The sequence below is a fragment of the Helobdella robusta genome (assembly GCF_000326865.2).
Source record: "Helobdella robusta unplaced genomic scaffold HELROscaffold_115, whole genome shotgun sequence".
Taxonomy (NCBI): Eukaryota; Metazoa; Annelida; class Clitellata; order Rhynchobdellida; family Glossiphoniidae; genus Helobdella; species Helobdella robusta.
Genome location: NW_008703642.1, coordinates 17,008 through 37,109, shown reverse-complemented (window position 1 = coordinate 37,109; position 20,102 = coordinate 17,008). Strand labels below are relative to the sequence as shown.

The 20,102-nt window shown below is 31.8% G+C and overlaps 4 protein-coding genes across 4 annotated transcripts; 2 read left to right on the top strand and 2 right to left on the bottom strand.

The window, feature by feature from the left end:
* Positions 1 to 3,121: 3,121 nt before the first annotated feature.
* Positions 3,122 to 6,186, top strand: HELRODRAFT_183687 (hypothetical protein; the record flags this gene model as incomplete). Its single annotated transcript, XM_009013274.1, has 5 exons — positions 3,122 to 3,199; positions 3,480 to 3,606; positions 5,036 to 5,120; positions 5,292 to 5,463; positions 6,037 to 6,186. The coding sequence occupies 5 exons, from the start codon at positions 3,122 to 3,124 to the stop codon at positions 6,184 to 6,186; spliced, it is 612 nt and encodes a 203-aa protein (XP_009011522.1).
* A 3,351-nt stretch (positions 6,187 to 9,537) lies between these two features.
* On the bottom strand, positions 9,538 to 11,090 carry HELRODRAFT_183686 (hypothetical protein; the record flags this gene model as incomplete). The annotated part of the gene is made up of 2 exons (XM_009013273.1): positions 9,538 to 10,597; positions 10,945 to 11,090. The coding sequence occupies 2 exons, from the start codon at positions 11,088 to 11,090 to the stop codon at positions 9,538 to 9,540; spliced, it is 1,206 nt and encodes a 401-aa protein (XP_009011521.1).
* A 352-nt stretch (positions 11,091 to 11,442) lies between these two features.
* HELRODRAFT_183685 (hypothetical protein) lies at positions 11,443 to 15,193 on the top strand (the record flags this gene model as incomplete). The annotated part of the gene is made up of 6 exons (XM_009013272.1): positions 11,443 to 11,514; positions 13,229 to 13,411; positions 13,564 to 13,613; positions 13,766 to 13,815; positions 14,754 to 14,897; positions 15,105 to 15,193. The coding sequence occupies 6 exons, from the start codon at positions 11,443 to 11,445 to the stop codon at positions 15,191 to 15,193; spliced, it is 588 nt and encodes a 195-aa protein (XP_009011520.1).
* Positions 15,194 to 16,357: 1,164 nt separating this feature from the next.
* Positions 16,358 to 17,517, bottom strand: HELRODRAFT_183684 (hypothetical protein; the record flags this gene model as incomplete). Its single annotated transcript, XM_009013271.1, has 3 exons — positions 16,358 to 16,785; positions 17,055 to 17,326; positions 17,474 to 17,517. 3 exons carry the CDS (start codon positions 17,515 to 17,517, stop codon positions 16,358 to 16,360), a joined length of 744 nt encoding a protein of 247 aa, XP_009011519.1.
* Positions 17,518 to 20,102: the final 2,585 nt, after the last annotated feature.

Below are 20,102 nucleotides of genomic sequence, written 5' to 3'. Positions count from 1 at the left end.
AGTAACCTTCGAAAATTAATGACGTTATATATATATATATATATATATATATATATATATATATATATATATAAGGAAATATAAGTGAAATTAACAAGATAATAAAATTACGATAACTGAGAAACGAAATAATAACTTAATATTTTACTTCAAATTTTACATTTCTGGCTATGTGTTTTTTGATCTAATAGGCTCCGACGATGGTTAACTCCGAAACAGTACTGTCAGCCAAGCTCAATAATATCAATAATAATTTTTCTCTCAATAAATAAATAAATAAATATATATATATATATATATATATATATATTATGAATTATTAGGGTAAAACGATAAAGAAATTTACAATAACTGCAACCGTATATATATATATATATATATATATATATATAAATCAACTTGCGCTGATGATGATTTATTCCGAATCGAAATATGGCCTTATTTGCAGCATGAATTCGGAAAATAAGTTTATTTAGAATTTTAATCAACTTAACGTTCTTCAAAAAACTTTAGTTAGAAAAATCGAAAAAACGAACTACAAACATATTAACGCAAAACATTCGATAGAATTTATAGAATATTGTAAAAAATATATATATTCATATATATATACAGTATTATATGAATTCTACCGAATTGTTGGCATACCGAATTCATACAATACTGTATAAAATATGGTCTCCTTCCAACATTCATAGATTTATATATATATATGTGTGTGTGTGTGCGTGTGTGTTTGTGTGTGTGTGTGTTTGTGTGTGTGTGTGTGTTGCCGTGTGTTTGTGTTTTCTATATAAGTTAAAAATAAAACAATAATAAAAAAAATACGGTACGATTTATTAAAAAACCGAGCCAAAATCTATTCAAAGCTTAAGATGCAGTGATATTTTTTAATATATATATATATATATATATATATATATATATATATGCATATTGATATAACATTTTTTTTACCGGTTTTCGGAGGACCGAAAATACCACACACCTATTTCTAAAGTTTATAATAAAATATGTATTATTTTTACACAAATATGTTTGTATGTATTTAGCGATTTATTAACATACGTGGTTAGGTTATTTATCAAGGAAGAAGCACCAACAAAACGTTTCCATTTTTACATTATTATAAACGAATAGATACCCTATATCCATATTGAACTTATCCGTGCTTATATGCCTATCATATATATATATATATATATATATATATATATATATATATATATATATATATATATATATATATATTTGTTTGTGTGTGTGTATGTGTGTGTGTGTAGTGTGAGTATGCGTATGTGCATTTGTGTGTGTATATGTGTGTATTTATATAATCGAAATGCAGTAAGTAGTAGCAAATTTGTTATCTAACGGATTAGTTCATGTCGAAGAAAACATGGTGAGTTGTATTTTTTATCTTTACAATGTTCCATTAACGCAAGAGTTAACAATTTATTTTGTAATTTCTTAGTTTTTGTGATATTCTCTGTGTTTTAATTCATGTTCCAATTTTATTTAAATTCCTGATTATTTTGATGATGTTCATTTCGCGTCCGTTTTATTAATTGATTCTATCATTATAATCAATATTATATATTTAAACGCCGAGCTTCGTGAATAAATGTATCTTTTAAAGATTTATAATAAAAAAATCGTCATTCTTTCATTACCACACCACTGTTTTCACATGATTTTACTTTCTACGTTGCTTACAAACTCACAGTGATCTTACGCATGGATGTATGAAATTGTAAATAGTAAAAAGATTTTAATTGAAAATTTTTTTAATTTATTTCATTTAATGATTTTTAATTAATATCAACTAAAAATTCACAGCTCCCGCTCACGTTAAATGTTTGTACGAGAGAAACATTAAGCCTTGCTTATGAACGCGTGAACCAAAAACATAAATAGGCAGGCACTGCTGTTAACTTATTAAATGAACTGCTAAAAAATATCAAGACATTAATGTCTTGATATTTTTAGCAGTTCTTTACAATTAATTAATGTTAATTAATCTTTATAATCAATCAATGTTAATCTCAATAATTTTAATTAATGAAATATTGAGAATTAATGAAATAAATGAGATATTTTGATATGTGCGGTTTTAAGTAAAAATGCGGAATTGCTATATTTTTAATCGGATTTTGGTGTGATTTCAATGCTAATACATCCACCCTTTCATTGCCTACCATTCCTAATTGACTTGGAATCCATATTATAGTAAAGATGGAAAATCATTATATATATATATATATATATAAAATATTAAATGAATATGATCTGGGAGCTATATCACCGGATCGGAAAATTTCGGTTGGGTATAGTTGGGGCATTGGTGCGATCGACTTTTCAGGTTGACGTAAATATTGTTAAATTTTTTAGTTATTTATTATTTTTTTATTTTTTTTATTAATATTCTTTAAAAATCAGAATCTGACAGACGCAGAAACTGTTTTTATTTAATTTTTAATTTTTTTATTTAATCTTTTTAATTTTTTATGTATATATATATATATATATATATTTATTTTATTTTTTATTTTATTTTTTTTATTTAATATTTATTATTTTTATTTAATTATTAATTTATTTTTATTTATTTCTATATTTTTTAATTTTAAATTTTCTTAGTTTTTTTATTTATTTTTTTTTTATGACTTTGATGATGACTTGCATCCCGCGCATCTTGCATGTAAGTTAAATAGTTAAACCAAATATTCATCCCTATTCAGATCAATTCGTATATGCATTAGAGAACTCCAGCGGCGTATTGAGTGTCCGTTATGTGAGGATGGATTCCGCGGTGGAAGCTCGTTTGCTAAAGAGATAATTAGAAGAAACAACGATATTCCTCAAGGCATATCGATCGTCTGCTGTTGGTGAACCCCATGGTGGGGACTTAAATGCGAAAGAGGAAAATAGAAATTCCTCGGGAGTGAACTCCGTGATTGTGGCTCGAATGCCTGGGAGAATCAAAAGAATCCTCATATAATTTTAGGCGTCTGCTGTGGTCGAACCCCATGGTGGAGGCTTAAATGAGAAAAAGGAAAAAAGAATTTTTAGCAACGAAGAACACCCTTTGGGGCGTGTCGAACGGCTACAGTAGGTGAACCCCATGGTTGTGGTTCAAATTCCTAAAGAGAATAGAGATTTTTCGGAGTGCATTGAGCAGCTGCTGTGGGTGAACCCAACGGTGGAGGCTTAATTGCTGAGGAGGAAACAAGTAGAAGCATGGAAGAAAACCCTTGGAGCAAGACGAGCGTCGGTTGTGGGTGAACCCCGAATGGTGGTGGTTCAAATGTCTGAAGGAGAATAGAAAGAATTATCGGGGCATGTTGAGCGTCTAGTGTGGGTGAACCCAGGGGTGGAGGCTTGATTGCCGAAGAGAAATTAGCATTTAAAAAAACTTTTGAAACATGTCGAGCGTCTGCTATAGGTGAACCCCCATTGTGAAAGCTCACTTGCCAAAATAGAAATTAGTAACAGAATTCTCAGAAGCATGTCGATCGGATGCCATAGTTGACCCCTGTAACGGGGATTCAATTTTCCGAGGGGAAAGAAGTAACATAAGCAGTAATTGCATTGTCTGGTGCATGTGCGGTATGTGACATCGAGTGATGGCGAGTTAGATATGGCTGACAGGGTGCAAGTTTTTACTTTGGATAGGATACATCGACCGGGATAAAGTTAATCTACAAATAAAATGTTATGTATTACATATTCTTAGTGATGTGAAATGGATGAACTGGGCTGGTGCGTCGGGGTGCCTGAACTGGGATTTTTTTGACCGATGGTAGCGGTTTTGAGTTATATAAACAAAATTTATAACAAAAGTCACTAATAAAAAAAAATTAAAAAACATTTACTGAAAGAAATTATTAAATAAAGGTCAAGGTCAACAAGGCGCATCATAACCCCATTGTGGGAGCTGAAACGCCGTTGAAGTTAACAAAAAAAAAAAAAAAAATCACACACACGCAAATATATATATATATATATATATATATATATATGTATATATATGTGTATATATATATATATATATATATTTACAATATTCTATAAATTCTACCGAATGTTTGGCGTTAATATGTTTGTAGTTCGTTTTTTCGATTTTTCTCACTAAAGTTTTTTGGTGAACGTTTAGTTTATTAAAATTCAAAATAAACTTATTTTCCGAATTCATGCTGCAAATAAGGCCATATTTCGATTCCGAATGAATCATCATTAGTGCGAAATAGTTTATATAGGGAAATATTCACTTTTTCAAAGTGAACTTAAATGGAAATTAGGTGTCAGGTTTCTTTATTGGCTGGTCCATCTTCGTTGGTTTTGTAGAGATCAAACATTCATTAATTAACTATCTTATGTATTAATTATTATTAAAGATTATTGCAATTTCAATGTTACTTAATCTATGTTAATTTTTATTGTCTTTGCTTCTCTCTCGACTTCTTCCTTTTTCCTGATAGCTTGTAAACGAAACGGTTCGAGGTTCACGTGGGAATAAAGATAATATTTTATTACGCCTGAATTGTTTTTGTTTTATTTATTTTAACTCACAACAAGGTGTCTTGTTAGTAGCATAAGTTCGTACCAACAAATTGGTGACCCCCGACATGATCTGAACGAAAATCTGACGTGATTTGAACGAAAATCCGACCTAAAAAGAAATACGAAGATCCACGTGGTAAGATCAAAACGAAAACAATGTTCCAACCAAATGATGACCCGATCGCCATATTACCTCTTTTCAAGAAAACAGCGTCAACAGATTGGTTCGAGAATTTCGAAATGCAATTTCACTTGCGAAACGTGATGTGTAGAACAACAAGATTCTATCACGTAATAATTTCCCTGCCGTTGGATATAGTCTCAAATTTGTCATTAAAAGTGCAAAGAGGAACAGATTACGACGCTCTAAAAGCAGAGTTATTATCAACGTTCAAACAAACCAAACCAGAGCAATTCCAAGAAAAAGAATCTTTTAAAATAAACTTGAATCTGATGAATGTAAACAAAATTGAAGAGAGGCAGCTACCAGAAAAGTTCAATAAAATAATAGTTGTCCTGAGCAAGAACAAAGATGAAAATGACATCCAACAATCGCAACAGTAAAATGCCGAGCAGAATGTTACCACCCCATCAGCAAATTCACACATGAACGATTCTCTCCTTCCAGTTCTCTCTCTTCCTTCTCCTGTTCAACAGCAGCAGCAACAAGATCATCACAGAAAGAGAAAAACAGAGCATAGTTCATCGTCCTCACATACATCTCATTCTAGAAATCGTTTGCAGCTGGACAGAAGGTTGCATGAGAGGCCAGAACAAAATTTGAACCAGCAACAAAAACGACAACCGCGTTTTCAGCAACAACGCCATCATCAACATCTCATGAAACAAGATAAATGTCAACCAAATTATCAGCGACAAAAGCAACATCATTACGAGAAACAAGTTAAACGCCAGCGATATCAGTACCAACAACCACATCTTCAAAGAATAGTGGAAAAATCAAATTCAACTCAAAAAACAAACATTTTTCCATTTAAATGGCTCCGCCTCATGCGAGGGATTATTGTGAAAATGAAATATCTCCAGCAATAGCAGTAACAGGAACCAACTTATTATTACCAAGTCGATTTTTATTCCCAGATTCAAATGAAGATATAACATCTAGTCAAATCAAACAACTAGCAAAAAAAATGTTTAAACTTAATGACTACCTAACAACTAACAATCAACATCACTCTACCCCAAAGGCTTTCGTACCAAATGACCTTTCAAACAGTAGTCACGTATGGTTAAGAGTAGATTGAGTACGTCGTCCACTGGAAGCACCATATACAGGCCCTTTCAAAGTGATTGAACGTAACGATAAATACTTTAAAATTGAATTGTTACCAGGAAATTTTCAAAATGTGTCAATTGATCGATTAAAGCCAGCTTGTTTATCATTACCTCTAACAGCCAAAACCAGAATAAACAACAAGAATTGTTCGACAACAAACAACAAACTTTCTACAACAGATTCAACAAAACCAGCAACATAAGACACAAAATCTACTGAAACACCAGAAACGGCAACAACATCAGGCGCAACAACAACATAAGAAACAAGGCCGACTTCAACCACATCGGAACCAACAACCCAACACTCCAGAAAAGGGAGACGAATAACATTCAACAAACGAAATGAATATTTTTATTTTTAAACGGCTCCGCCTTTTGTGGGGGAGTATTGTAGGGATCAAACATTCATTTATTAACTATCTTATGTATTAATTATTATTAAAGATTATTGCAACTTCAATGTTACTTAATCTATGTTAATTTTTATTATCTTTGCTTCTCTCTCGACTTCTTCCTTTTCCTGATAGCTTGTAAACGAAACGGTTCGAGATTCACGTGGGAATAAAGATAACATTTTATTACGCCTGAATTGTGTTTGTTTTATTTATTTTAACTCACAACAAGGTGTCTTGTTAGTAGCAAAAGTTCGTACTAACAGTTTCCTTTTCTTCATCGATAGCATCATATTCTTCTCTGTCAATATTTACAATGCTAGTTTTTATTACTTCTTTATTTTCATTGTTGATTAAGCGCCGGGTTGGGAGTGTGGTTGTCAATTTTTGTTGTATATTTATTTTTGGTTTATTGATGTCAATAAGGACTGCTTCTGCAATTTTAAGATGCGTGTAGTTGCTGTTCTGGTATATTACTTTGATTTTGCTGTCGAGGATTTCACGGCTAATAGTGATTGAGTGTGTTGAGTCCAAATGAGATTTGATAGCACCACTCTGTTTATGCATCGAAAGCCTTCTAGTCAGTGAGGTAGTAATAATCCCGATATATGAGTCATGTTGACGTGCACAGTCGTCAAAGGGGCAATTAAATTTATATATTACGTGATTACGCTTTAACACAGAGTTATCTCTAGGACTACAGTTGTTTTTCGGTATTAGGTGAGACGTCTTTTTATTGTTGTAATAAGTCGGAGTTTTTAAAACTTATGATTTATTAAACGAACAGCAAAACTTTATCTCTTGTTCTTAAAAATAATTGCAATATTAAACCAGAATCGATAATGAAGTCATTTAGTAAAGTCTTTTGATTGTAAAATCGGTGGTTGTAGGCACCGAAACACAGAATATATCGAATTTATTACTACGACTTTATCAAGAAGGTTAACAATGCATACACAAAATGGTGCAATAAAAAATCATCTAATGGATTCACACCAATTAAAAATAACAAGGGAAATATTAAACTCAATTACAAAAGTGTTATTTTACAACCATAATATAATCAATTTGAGAATGGCAGAGGCTTCATTAATAGAAAATGGAAACCCTATAATAAACATCCAACAACAGGCTGTAACGGTCCTACCAACAAAAAAATTACTTAAACAAAAAAACAATGGAACTTTGTTAAAAATACTATAAATACCAGATGAACTTTATATAACGATATCACAAACTCTATTACGCTGATGATGGTAAAGGTTACCGAAAAAAGCTTTTATGTGAATGTATATATGAAAAATGCAGTTTAAAATAATTAGAAATTTTATTATTGATTTAAATAAATTGAATATTATCGATAAAATAATTGTTCGAAAAATTGAAAAACTTAGTTACAAACTCAACAATGCGGAAAATGCGGTGATATATATATATATATACGATTGTTATGATGATATTGATGATGATTATAATATTACTAATAATAAAAATAACATTTCATATCTGGACAATATTCTTATATATATATATATATATATATATATATATATATATATATATATATATATATGCAAATTTCATTGAAATTGTTTGCCCATTTTGCATTAATTAACTTATTTATATGACATTCAGCGGGGCGGTATTGTTTGAGTTCATATTTATCTAAAACTGGAATAAAGCTAACAGCGCTGTTTCGGCGTAATGCCATCTTCAGAGCCTAAATATTGTTTAAACATATAATTTAATTAAAATAAATGTCTAATGTAAAATGTGAAAATATAGAAAATAAAATATGTATTAAATTGTGAAATAAATTAACCTTGTTGTAAATATCATAATAACTAAAGTTTATGTAGATTATATAAATAAAATAATGTAATTTAAATAAAATGTTTAGTAAAATAATTAAAATATAGAAATTTTATAATAGTTTTAACATGGTTGAAAAAACGTTGGTGAAAACTAACTACGAATGACATGTGCGCAAGATATATAATATTGCTGTGTATGCGTTGTGAATACAACTATTGCGGTTGAATATGTGTGATACGAGTTTCCACATCAGACCTACGTATACATAGTTAAATATAAATACATATATGTACATGCAAGATACATATCGATGTATAGATCAAATATTAAGTATCACATAATACATCCAACGACGCAATGACAGTTGTCGGATGACGCTGGGTCACAAACTGCGTGTTAATGGGTTGAAATGTATTCAACGTAGAATGATATTCATATCGTTGTGGTACACGCAGATCCTGTGGATTAACCCCAACGGCAACAGTAGGTGTGAGATCGTGGTATTGAGAAAATAATTGCAAAGTGTGATTAAAGCTGTTATATTGTTTATTGAGTGAGGGTTTATGCTTGTTGATATGAAGGGCTTCTTTAATTTTGAGGCGAACTGGATCAGGTTCATAATCAAGGATCGTTGTGTTGGGATCCAATATGTTCCTCGTAAGCGGTTGATGATGTACCTGTTCCATATGGTCCTTAATGGCACCATTCTGTGTATGCATGGTGAGTCTTCTAGAAAGAGTAGTTCTTTGTATTTCTGAAAACCTCGTTCCTAAATATATATATATATATATATATATATATATATATATATATATATATATATATAATACTAACAATTTTACCGAATTGTTAGGATTAATCAATTTAAAGTTTGTCTTTTCAATTTTCCTAACTAGAAAATTCTAGAAATTTTTCAATTAGTTGAAAATTAAATTATCATCATGAAAATTGAATTTATTTAAATCCGAAACACAAAATGAAAATTTGAGATTGTGAGGATTTACGGAGATCCCATAAGAAAATCAAAACTTGTACAGACCACCGTGATACGATATGCAATTTAAAAACAAAATCACGTTTGAATACATAGACTGATGTACTAAAAGTAATAGATATGTGGATCTTCGTTTTTCTACATATATAAACACATAAGTATGCATGAATATATATACTGATGTAATAAAAGCAATAGATATATAAATGTTCATTTTAGTACATACATAAACACATAAGCACATATGAATACATATACTGAAGTAATCAAAATAATAGATATATAAATGTTCAGCTCTGTACATATATAAAACACACAAGCATTATTTTAGCATATATGAATGAAAGAAGGGTACTAAATGTATAGTCATCAATATCTCCATACAAATTGCATAAATCATCCTTTAAAGTGTCCAACTTAAAATTGTAGCAACTGTTAATAAACACTGGGCAACATATTTTATTAAGTAAATTTAGATCAGCCATGATTAACAGAATTGTTGTCCTTGGTTTTAAAAATCCAGTCTCTGACAATAGCATGACGAGGCCATATATCTGAGTTGAAAAATTTATCTTTCTGACTTTCCAGTATACAGATTTTGAAAGCAGAGCTTAAAACAGATGAGTTTTCAGAAGATTGATCAGAAGTTTTGATTGTACCATTAGGATCAACAGTAATATTAGAGGAATTATCACAAAGTTTCTTTGAATTCTCAGAAACTTTAGCAGATATATTAGAAATTTTCTTTGAACCAGTAGGATTGACAGTAATAAAGTCTATGTTAAAGTTAGATAGATGTTCTTCAACATCCTCTTTGAAGCAAGGAGCAATCTTTCCCAGATAAAGCACACAGCGCTTCTCAATACCTTTTAATTTGGAACTGAAAATCTCAGAGTCAGCCAAGGTTCCAACCACTCTGGAGATATTAGTTTTTTTATGTTTAATTTTATTAGCCTGAGGTAAACTATTAACTTGGGGTCGTTTAGTATCTCTACGTCTGATTGTGACATTTTGAAACCCAGCATCACTATCCTCAGCACCAGAGTTCATATTATTATTGGAATCTTGAATTAAACTAGGAAATTCAATTTTATCAACATGAGAAACAGAATCTAGATTTGAGTTACTTTCAATTTTAACATCTTTATCTGAATTAGATAACTGAGAAATAGGAATGCCCACCCAGGGTTTAGAAACAGATGGTTTTTGTAAACTGATCTCAGATTCACTAGGAGTTGAACATTTTTTCATTTTAGAAGGAGCCCACACAGAATTATTAAAAGGTAATTTGTTTATTTTTTCATTCAGTGTGGATATTTCAATGCTGTGAACATCAAGTCTTTGCAACATTTTATTCTGTTGTCTAGAAATCATGTCCTTTATCTCTTCCCTCAAAGTATTGAAATTTAATTTAATAACGTTTTTAAAATGAGGAATTTTAGTCAAATTTACACTTGCAAACATGGGACATTTATCTAGACAATTCTCAACTTTTAAATGATTAAAAACTGTAATACAAGCAATTAATTTATCACGCCTATGCAGACACCGTGAAAAAAATTTATCATCAAATTTATCAATTTTTAAATTATCCAATTCAATTTTCAGTAGTTTTAAAGCAATAGCAAAATCGTCATTAGAATAAAACTCCGATACATTGCAAATAAATGTTTCACTCTTAAAATTTAAAAAATTGTTCGACAAAAAATAGAGAACTTCGCTCACAACAACCGTTCGTGTCGCCATTTTGTACATAGTTTGACCCACTGCTTATAACTGGTGGTTGTCGTTAGGAATGGGGCAATTCCAGATAAAAAATTTTTTGACCCAAACATCTTCCATGTCATCACAAAAAAAGAAAAGATCCCTTATTCCCTGAAAGACCTTAAATGGTCAAGGAGTGACAATATCAAGAAAGTACGCAACAGTAGAGGGATGTTGGGAAAATCAAACGTCCTCTCCTGGAATATCTGACTTGGCACTTTAAATACTGGATCGCTTATTGGACGCTCCATGGAGATCGTCGACATGCTGGAAAGGCGAAGGGTTAACATCTGTTCTCTGCAGAAAACAAGACAGAAATCAAATAGGGTTTCTCTTATTGGAAGTTACATGTTGTTCTAGAATGGCCAAATGACAGCCCAAAATGGAGTGGGAATCTTCATACGGGAATTACTGGCACAAAATGTAATGAAGGTGACTCGAATCAGCCCACGTCTAATGCTGATTAAACCCAGAAAGAGAAAACAGGTCCTGACTGTTTTCTCTGCATATGCACCAGAGACCGGTGAATAAAAAATGACTTTTGGAGCACACTCTCAGATGCCGTCAGAAAAACACCCTTATCAGAAATACCATTGATATGTGGCGACCTCAACGGTCATGTTGGAAATAAAGCAAATGGGTTCCATGGTGTCCATGGAAGCTTTGGCTACGGGTCTCAAAACAAAAACGGTGTACTCATTCCAGAATTTGCTGAAAATCATAAACTCTCCCTGTTGAACACTTATTTCAAGAAGACGGCAAAACATTTGATCACATATAAAAACGGGATTTCATGCACACAATTGACTTTATTGTCGTCAGACAACAACACAGACGACTATTCAGGAATATAAAAGTCATTCCAGACAAAGCATGCATCCCTCAACATCGATTGTTGGTGGCCGATATGATCATGGAACGATCATGCCCTGTAACTAATCGAATGCCTACTAGAATAAAGACATGGGAACTGAAAAATCTCATGTTCAGGGAGAAATTCGAGGATTTGATATCGGCACAGCTGGATCGTCTGGAGAAGTTAGACATAACCTGGAAATTTTTCCAGTACACCCTAGTAAAAGCTGCAACACCTGTATGTGGAAAATCTGAATCAAAACGTCAGCACAACCGCGAAACTTGGTGGTGGAACAAGACGGTGCAAAATGCTATTGCCAGTAAGAAAGTTTCAAACAATGATAGAAGACGAAGACTGATGAAGATCGAAAGACATATCGATCAAAGAACACAGAAGCGATATGTTAGGTTGCGATAGCTCGTGCAAATCAATGCAAGGTATGGCTGTCTGGAAGTAAAGGTGAACAAATTCTGTCACTCTACCGAATAGCGAATTATGACAAAACTGAAAAAGGATATAGTTGGTGCCACATGCATACAAAATAATAAAGGCACCATAACCTTGCAGAATGAAGTAAAGGATCACTGGAAGGATTATTTCGATCAGTTATTGAATGAAACAAACCCAGTTGGGATGGACTTTGATGCACTTCCGGTAGAAGGACCTATTCAGGGTATCACAGATGAAGAGCTAACGGATGTGCTGAAGGCAATAAAAGTGGGTAAAGTGGTTGGTCCGTCTGGACTTGCAAGGTATCTGGTGGGGCAGGCTTCAGAGCCATCTTACACATCTGTCGGGATATGTGGAGTTAATCGATACTATCAGTGGAATGGAACAGTAGTACAACTGTGTTCGATATAAAAAGAAAAAAGAAATCCACTGAAATGCTCCTTCTATCGGGGTATACGTCTTCTGGAACGCCCCCTGAAAGTTATTGAAAAAGTCATTGATAGAAGACTGTTGTCGTGCGTTTCAATAGGTAAATACCAGTACGGTTTCATGGCAGAGAGATTCACCATTGATTTTATTTATATCATTCGTCAACTGTTCCAAGTCTTTGTGGACTTGGAAAAGTCTTTTGACAGAGTGGAGGCAATCAGGCGGAGTCTACATAGACAGCTTGTTCCCAAATATCTGGTTCGGCTAGTTATGGCAACGTACTCTAACACAAAAACTCTGGTCAGCACAACAGCTGGTAACACAACTAAATTTGATATTAACGTCGGCGTCTATCAGGAATCAATATTCAGCCTCCTGTACTTCATCACGGTGATGGAAGAAATAACCAAACCAATACACTCAGGTAACATATGAAATGTGATATATGCAGATGATATCGTCTAGACAGCGGCCTTGGAACAAGACGCAGTCAGAAAGTTAGAGGTCTGCAATATCCAGCTTGTCGAACACGGGCTAAAGGTAAACCTTGACAAAACAAAAACTATGATCACCGGCGGTACCGCTGAGCCTGTGGTCTCTGGTCAATGGCCATGTTCGGTGTGTGGGGCTGGAGTTGGAAGCAACTCGATCAAATGCCTACGATGTCAGCAGTGGTGTCACAGACAATGCTCGAGAATTACCGGCTCACTGAGGAAAGTGACTGATTTTGTATGCCCCGCCTGCATCAACCCGCGACAACGGAGTCCATATAATGATACGATTACCGGGATCGAAACTGTTACTTCACTTCAGTATTTGGAAGAAATGAAACGTACGTCTGGCCTATGGCGGGTAATAGTTTACCAATAATACCTCTTGTGACTGAATGGGTTCTTAAACCTTGTAACAATGCAATGTTGTTTTTACCTATTGGTCACGGCACCCCAATTTGAGTTTCATGGTTACAATAATTGAGTTGTGTTATCTTAAATCTTATTCGGCAGGTTACTGACGAGTTTCGTGAGAGACGAAACGTAAATCTGGCCTATGGCGGGTAATGGTTTAACAATAATACCTCTTACTACTGAATGGGTTCTTAAACCTTGTAACAACGCAATGTTGTTCTTACCTATTAGTCGCGACACCTCAGTTTGAATTTCTTGGTTACAATATTTGGGTTGTGTTATCTTAAACCTTATTCGGCAGGCTACTGACGAATCCCGTGAGAGACGAAACGTACGTCTGGCCTATGGCGGGTAATGGTTTACCAATAATATATATATATATATATATATATATATATATATATGTATATATATATATATTTATATATATGTAATGAAGGATTTCCACTTCATTATGAATTGAGTTATGGTGTACAACGTTATTGTGTAAATTGTGAAACGTTTGACAGATTAAATTTAAGTTTTTGTTTGAGTTGAAATTATTTGGATATTTTGAATATTTCTTCTAGCTCTTAGTTAATATTGGTTATTATATGTAATAGCTTTAATTGTTGTTTCTCTTTTTCAGGTACGACATTTACTTAATTATGGCTAAATTGATTTAATTAATTTATTATTTTTTATTAATAAAATCGTTTCTCTTTTTCAGAGCAACACAATTTAGTTGTTACATGCCGAACTCTATTATATATATATAAGAATATTGTCCAGATATAAAGTGTTATTTTTATTATTAGTAATATTATAATCATCATCGATATCACCATAACAATCGATACAATTATTACCATTAACATTATATTTACTATCAGTGTAGCAGTAGTAGAAGAAGTATTTTATATTTTTATAAATATTTTATACCTTAAAAAATGTATTTTTTAATTGATGAATATTTTCCATTAGTGGTAAGAGTGGTATTAGTAATAGTAATAGCAGTAGTAATATTATTTAAAGTATTATCAATATTATAATTAAGTAAAATTCTTTTAGTATGGATCCCTAGATCTTCAACGTTAATTATATATATTATATAAATTTTGTTGTTATCAATTTAACATTAACTCATTTTGATATGATGAAAATATCAAATCAATCAATAACAGGATCAAAGCCATTTCACCCGTGAAGAAATTGAAGGTAGTCTATGTTGAATTATTTAACTTTTCGTTGAAAAGTTATATTTTAGCTTATTTTTCATTTTGATGTTACTCAAATAATTTTGAAAACAGAATTTAAACGAGTATTTAAATCATTTGACCGGAGTAAAAGTGGTGATATCACTCCATCCGATATTCAAAAAGTCATGAAAGATTTAGGTAACATGATAAGCGATGAAGAAGCTCAACACATTCTCAGACATATTGACAACAGCGGTTAGTTGTAAGAATCATCAACCAGACTCATAATTATTTCAATTAATTTAATAGAAATTTGGTCATTGAAACGTTGAAAAAGTATGCTGTTATTGATGTGATATTTTATTCTAATTGTTTGTTCTAATTCTGATGTTTTAAATCTTGTTTTGTTTATTCATGATCGTGTAAGTGTGAATAAATTAAAACTGTCGCATTTTAAAACAGTCAAAAAGTATTTTTTTGCCATTTATATCTTATCGAGTCTCGGAATTGGTTCATACAAGAAGATGTTTACATTTTTAATACTCTGCTGAAAAACGGTAAAAATAAAAATCCGTTACATCATCGTGGCTATTGTTATAACAACAACAACGTTGCGCGATATCATTGCAACTTGTTTCACAGTAGAGGTGAGCGGGAATTGAAATTTGTTCCAAATTCCATTTTTTTCTCATTCCCGATCTCCTTTCAAATTCCCATTCATGACAACGGTACCGAAAATTCATATTCTTTATTTTTAACTCATTCCCGTGTTTTCCCTCCCATTCTCTCCCGTTTCCAAATTTTTCCATTTTCAAAATTTTTGAACAAAAAATCAAAATTTTTTTTGGAAAAGCAAATTTACAAACACGTCTTTATTACCAAACAATGGTAAAAATTCAAATGTTCTAAAAAGTCATAAAACATAAATCAAAAACTTTAAAATTTAAACTAAACATTTGGTCAAAAAAGTGCACTGCTTTAATTAACGAACATATAAATAAATATATCAATTTTGGTTACGGTTGAAGTAGTTGAAAACATATAGCAAATATTGCAAAATTCATTAACAAATTTAAATTTACTAATTTTATTGTAGTTTAATGCAACTCAACTAACAAATTTCCGAAGACAAATCGATGTGGAAAACTGAAGGATATTGTTAACCAAATACCATAAACGTAGCTGCAAAGGAAATTTCTTTATATTGGTAGCTTTGTTGATTTCACGTGATTTCACATGGTTATCTTTTTTGTTAACGCACATGTGTGCTTATCCATAGACTCCTAAATAATAGATACTAGACGAGAAACTGAAATTTACACATGCCCAAACTGAGGCCATGCATTCTATACTACACACATAAAGTAAACGACGAAACGTCTTTAATTCTGCAACATTTAAAAATTTTAATACTTTGAACAAACGATTAAAATGTTAAAACGATAAATATTTTAAACATTTATTAAAAAATAAAAACAGTATTCATTGCAAAAAAATATAATTATGAAAATAAATTCAAATGTTTTGTAATTTACAAAGTTTTCTTTTTTTATAATTAATAGTCTTTTTTTCATTTGCATTTTCTGTAATTGATTTAATTAAATTATTTGCAACAATGTTAAAAAATACATTTGAAATTAATTGTTTGAGATCATGCCCTGTGGTGCAAAATTCTGGAAATTCATTCTCCAAGTCATTATTGTCATTAAATCTATTTACAATATCACCAAACAATTGTTGCTGGTTTGAAACAGAGAGAAATTTGTGTAGTAAAATATCATTGTTTTTGATGATAGCAAGCACAGCAATTTTGATGAATACAGGTACTGATAACCTGCAGTACTAGTTGACATGAGAATAAAGGCCTGTTTCATCAAATATGAATATCGCTTGTGCTTTTTAATTAAAACTAATTGTAATTCTTCTTTTAAAAATGATATCATTTTAATTATTTCATCATTATCCAAAGAGCTTTCATCAATAAGGTCTAAACATTTTTCAATTTTACTGATTCCATTTGTGAGAATAATGTCCCACGATATCGGTCTGTCACATTCACTGATGGCTTTGAATCTTGCAGCAATATTTGTGAGAATAATGTCCCACGATATCGGTCTGTCACATTCACTGATGGCTTTGAATCCTGCAGCAATATTTAACAATTGAGAAAATTTGGTTAACTTTCCTTGCAGTAAATCATTATAATTTTTTGCAGGATAGCTTCTCCACACACTTCTACAAACAAATGAAACTCAGGTGTCACTAATATTGAACAACTAATAGATAAATGATGATCTTCATCAACCTTTACTATTAGTAACATCATGTTGTTGTCTATGAATTTAATTATAAATTCAGTAGAAAAAGTTATTTCTTTCTCTAATTTCATTTTAATATCTTCAAGATTCAGACCTATGATTGAATCTTCTTCCATAAAATTTCTTTCCAACTCTCCGAGTCTTTCCATTTCTTTATTATTCCTACTGCTTCGAAGCGCATTACCTGATCTTGATGTAGTTTTTTCACACAACATATGTTTTGAATGATTAGAAAAAATAGTTGGAACCGAATCGGGTTTAAGACTTATCAAAAACGTATCCTTGTTGTTTCGGCGTTGACGAGCGACTTTGCTGTCCTGAGATGATGTGATGAAATCATTTGGAGTAAAATGCTTCGAACAAACCCTGGTATGTTGCGAAGGATGAAAATGTTTTCTCGCAATATTTTTCAATCACTTTCTTGCTAATTCTTCATCATCAATTGGAAATTTATGAAACGTGATTTTCTATTTATCCGTAATGGTAATCTCAGACTCCGAACGATTTTCTGACGTATACCCAGATTTACAGCCATAAACACAACATTTATTAACCATTTTGAATTTAATTATTTAAAATAAAATATTTTTAATAACTATATATATTATAATATTTAAATAAATCAGCGAAATAAAAAGCCAAATCAATACAAGCGTTGATAAACGAAATCAAAACGTTCTAAAGTAAACAACAGCAACTAATATAGCGAGTAGCATTTATTTATCAAACAAGCATGGCCTCAGTTTGGGTCGAGCACACACAAAATTTCATTTAGTTTCTCGACCAGTAGGATATTATTTAGGAGACCATGGCTTAATGGCTTATCTGTATGTGTCGATCACATGTGTACGAGTATACATCATATATATATATATATATATATATATATATATATATATTATATATATAAATATAAATATATATATATATATGTTGGTAATAGACCATAATTTTTACAATATTTTATAAATTCTAATGTTTGTAGTTCGTTTTTTCAATTTTTCTCACTAAAGTTTTTAGGTGAACGTTTAGTTTATTAAAATTCTGTTTATTTTGAATTTTAATAAACTAAACGTTCACCAAAAAACTTAAGTGAGAAAAATTGAAAAAACGAACTACAAACATATTAACGCCAAACATTTGATAGAATTTATAGAATATTCAATCAATCTTCGTTTTGCGTCCAGAGACCCGGTTTCCCGAGGTAGGACGTTGTTCTCTTTGCCATCAACTTTTTTCGCCAAATTAGACGATCAGTTGTATCCATTTTATTTAAATTTAAAGCTTTCATGTCTTGCTCGATTGTTTACGACCAGGACTTCTTTGAACGGCCTTTGGGACGTGTGCCAGGTACTTCAACATCTGCAAGACAAGTTATGACACTGTTTCCACTTCGTTTGACATGACCAAACCACCGCAGATGGTGTTGCCGGCCTTCGTCCTTTATATCATCTAAACCAGCACGACGCAAGATTTCGGTAGATTTGATGTGGTCCTTTAGACTAATTCGTTGCATCCATCGGAGCATTTTCATGTCGGTTTGTTGAAGTTGTTGTTCCAGTTTGGTTGTCATTGGCCATGTTTCTGCACCATATAACAACACCGGACGTATCACAGATTTATAAAGTCTTGATCGTAATGGTAGTGGGATGTCACGCCGCGTTAATATAGAGGCAAGGAGATGCCATTTATTCCAGGCCGCAGGTATGCAGAATATTGTATATATATATATATATATATATATATAATATACAGTATTGTATTAATTTTACCGAATTGTTGGCATTAATCAATTTAAAGTTTGTCTTTGCAATTTTTTTTACAAGAATTTTTTGGAAATTGTTCAATTTGTTAAAAATTTAATGAAACTGTTGTTATCCGAATTCATCGTGCAGATAAGGCCTTATTTCGATTTTTCGTAATCATCTTCAGCGCAGGTTTGGTTTATATAGTTTCTTTAAACCATGCAATGTTCTTTGGTAAAGTTTGTTAGTTTGTGTCGTATTCCTCATTTTTGTTGCTGCCATTCCTTTGTTCTTCATTGTTATTGAAGTTAGTGTTAAGGCGTCGAGTTGGTAATGATTCTGGTAATGATGTTAGATGTTTGTTGGAGGTTAAGTGAGGTTAGGAAAGCTTCTGAAATTTTTAGCTACATTAGCAAAGTTTATTAGCTGGTGTAGTATTCATCTTTGTTGTTGTCATTTCTTTGTTCTTCTTTGTAATTAAAATTAGTATTAAGGCATCGAGTTGGTAATGATGTTATGATTTGTTGTCGGATGTTTATTTGGGGTTTCTTGATATCTATTGGGACAGCTTCTTCAATTTTTAGATTTTTTAAAAATATTTATTAGTTGGTGTCGTATTCTTCATCTTTTTTGTTGTCATTCCTTTGTTCTTCGTTGTTTTTGAAGTTAGTATTAGGGTGCCGAGTAGGTAATGAAGTTATCATTCTTTTTTGGATGTTTATTTTGGGTTTATTATTATTATTATTATTATTTATTATTATTATTAATTTATATCACGCCCTATGCATAGCTTCAGAGACACTTAGATAAACAATGACTTATGACGTTTCCGTAGGCCTGGATAAACAAAGTTTTTTAATCGTTTCCTCAAAAGTTTTCGTTGGTTGGTGACGAATTATGGCGGGCTAACCATTCCATATGGAAGGAGAGCTATATGTAAAACATTTGTTGACTACTGATGAATTGCCGACAGGTTGATGCAACTGAGTATATGAAGACGAACAAAATTGACGAGTTGATGAACGACGAGATATAAGTTGATGAAGATATGATGGTAAGGTGTTTTTAATAATTTGTACGTGAAGACGGCGAGCTTAAATATATTTAAATACGTTAAATATAAAATACGTTAACGCAATGGTAACAAATCTAGGTGAATGAGTGAATCTGTGCTAATGAATTACTGATATTTAAAACAACTTTTGCAATTTTATTTTGAGCACTTCGAAGTAAAGTTAAAAGGTAGGAAAGAAAACCGTAAAGAAAAGAATTACAATAATCTAAACGTGTCAGTACGAGTCAGTGCAGAAGCAATATCTTCAATGAAAAATTTACGAATATTACGAATTGTCCACGTATAAAAGTTACAAGATTTGATCAAAGCTAAGACAAGAAAA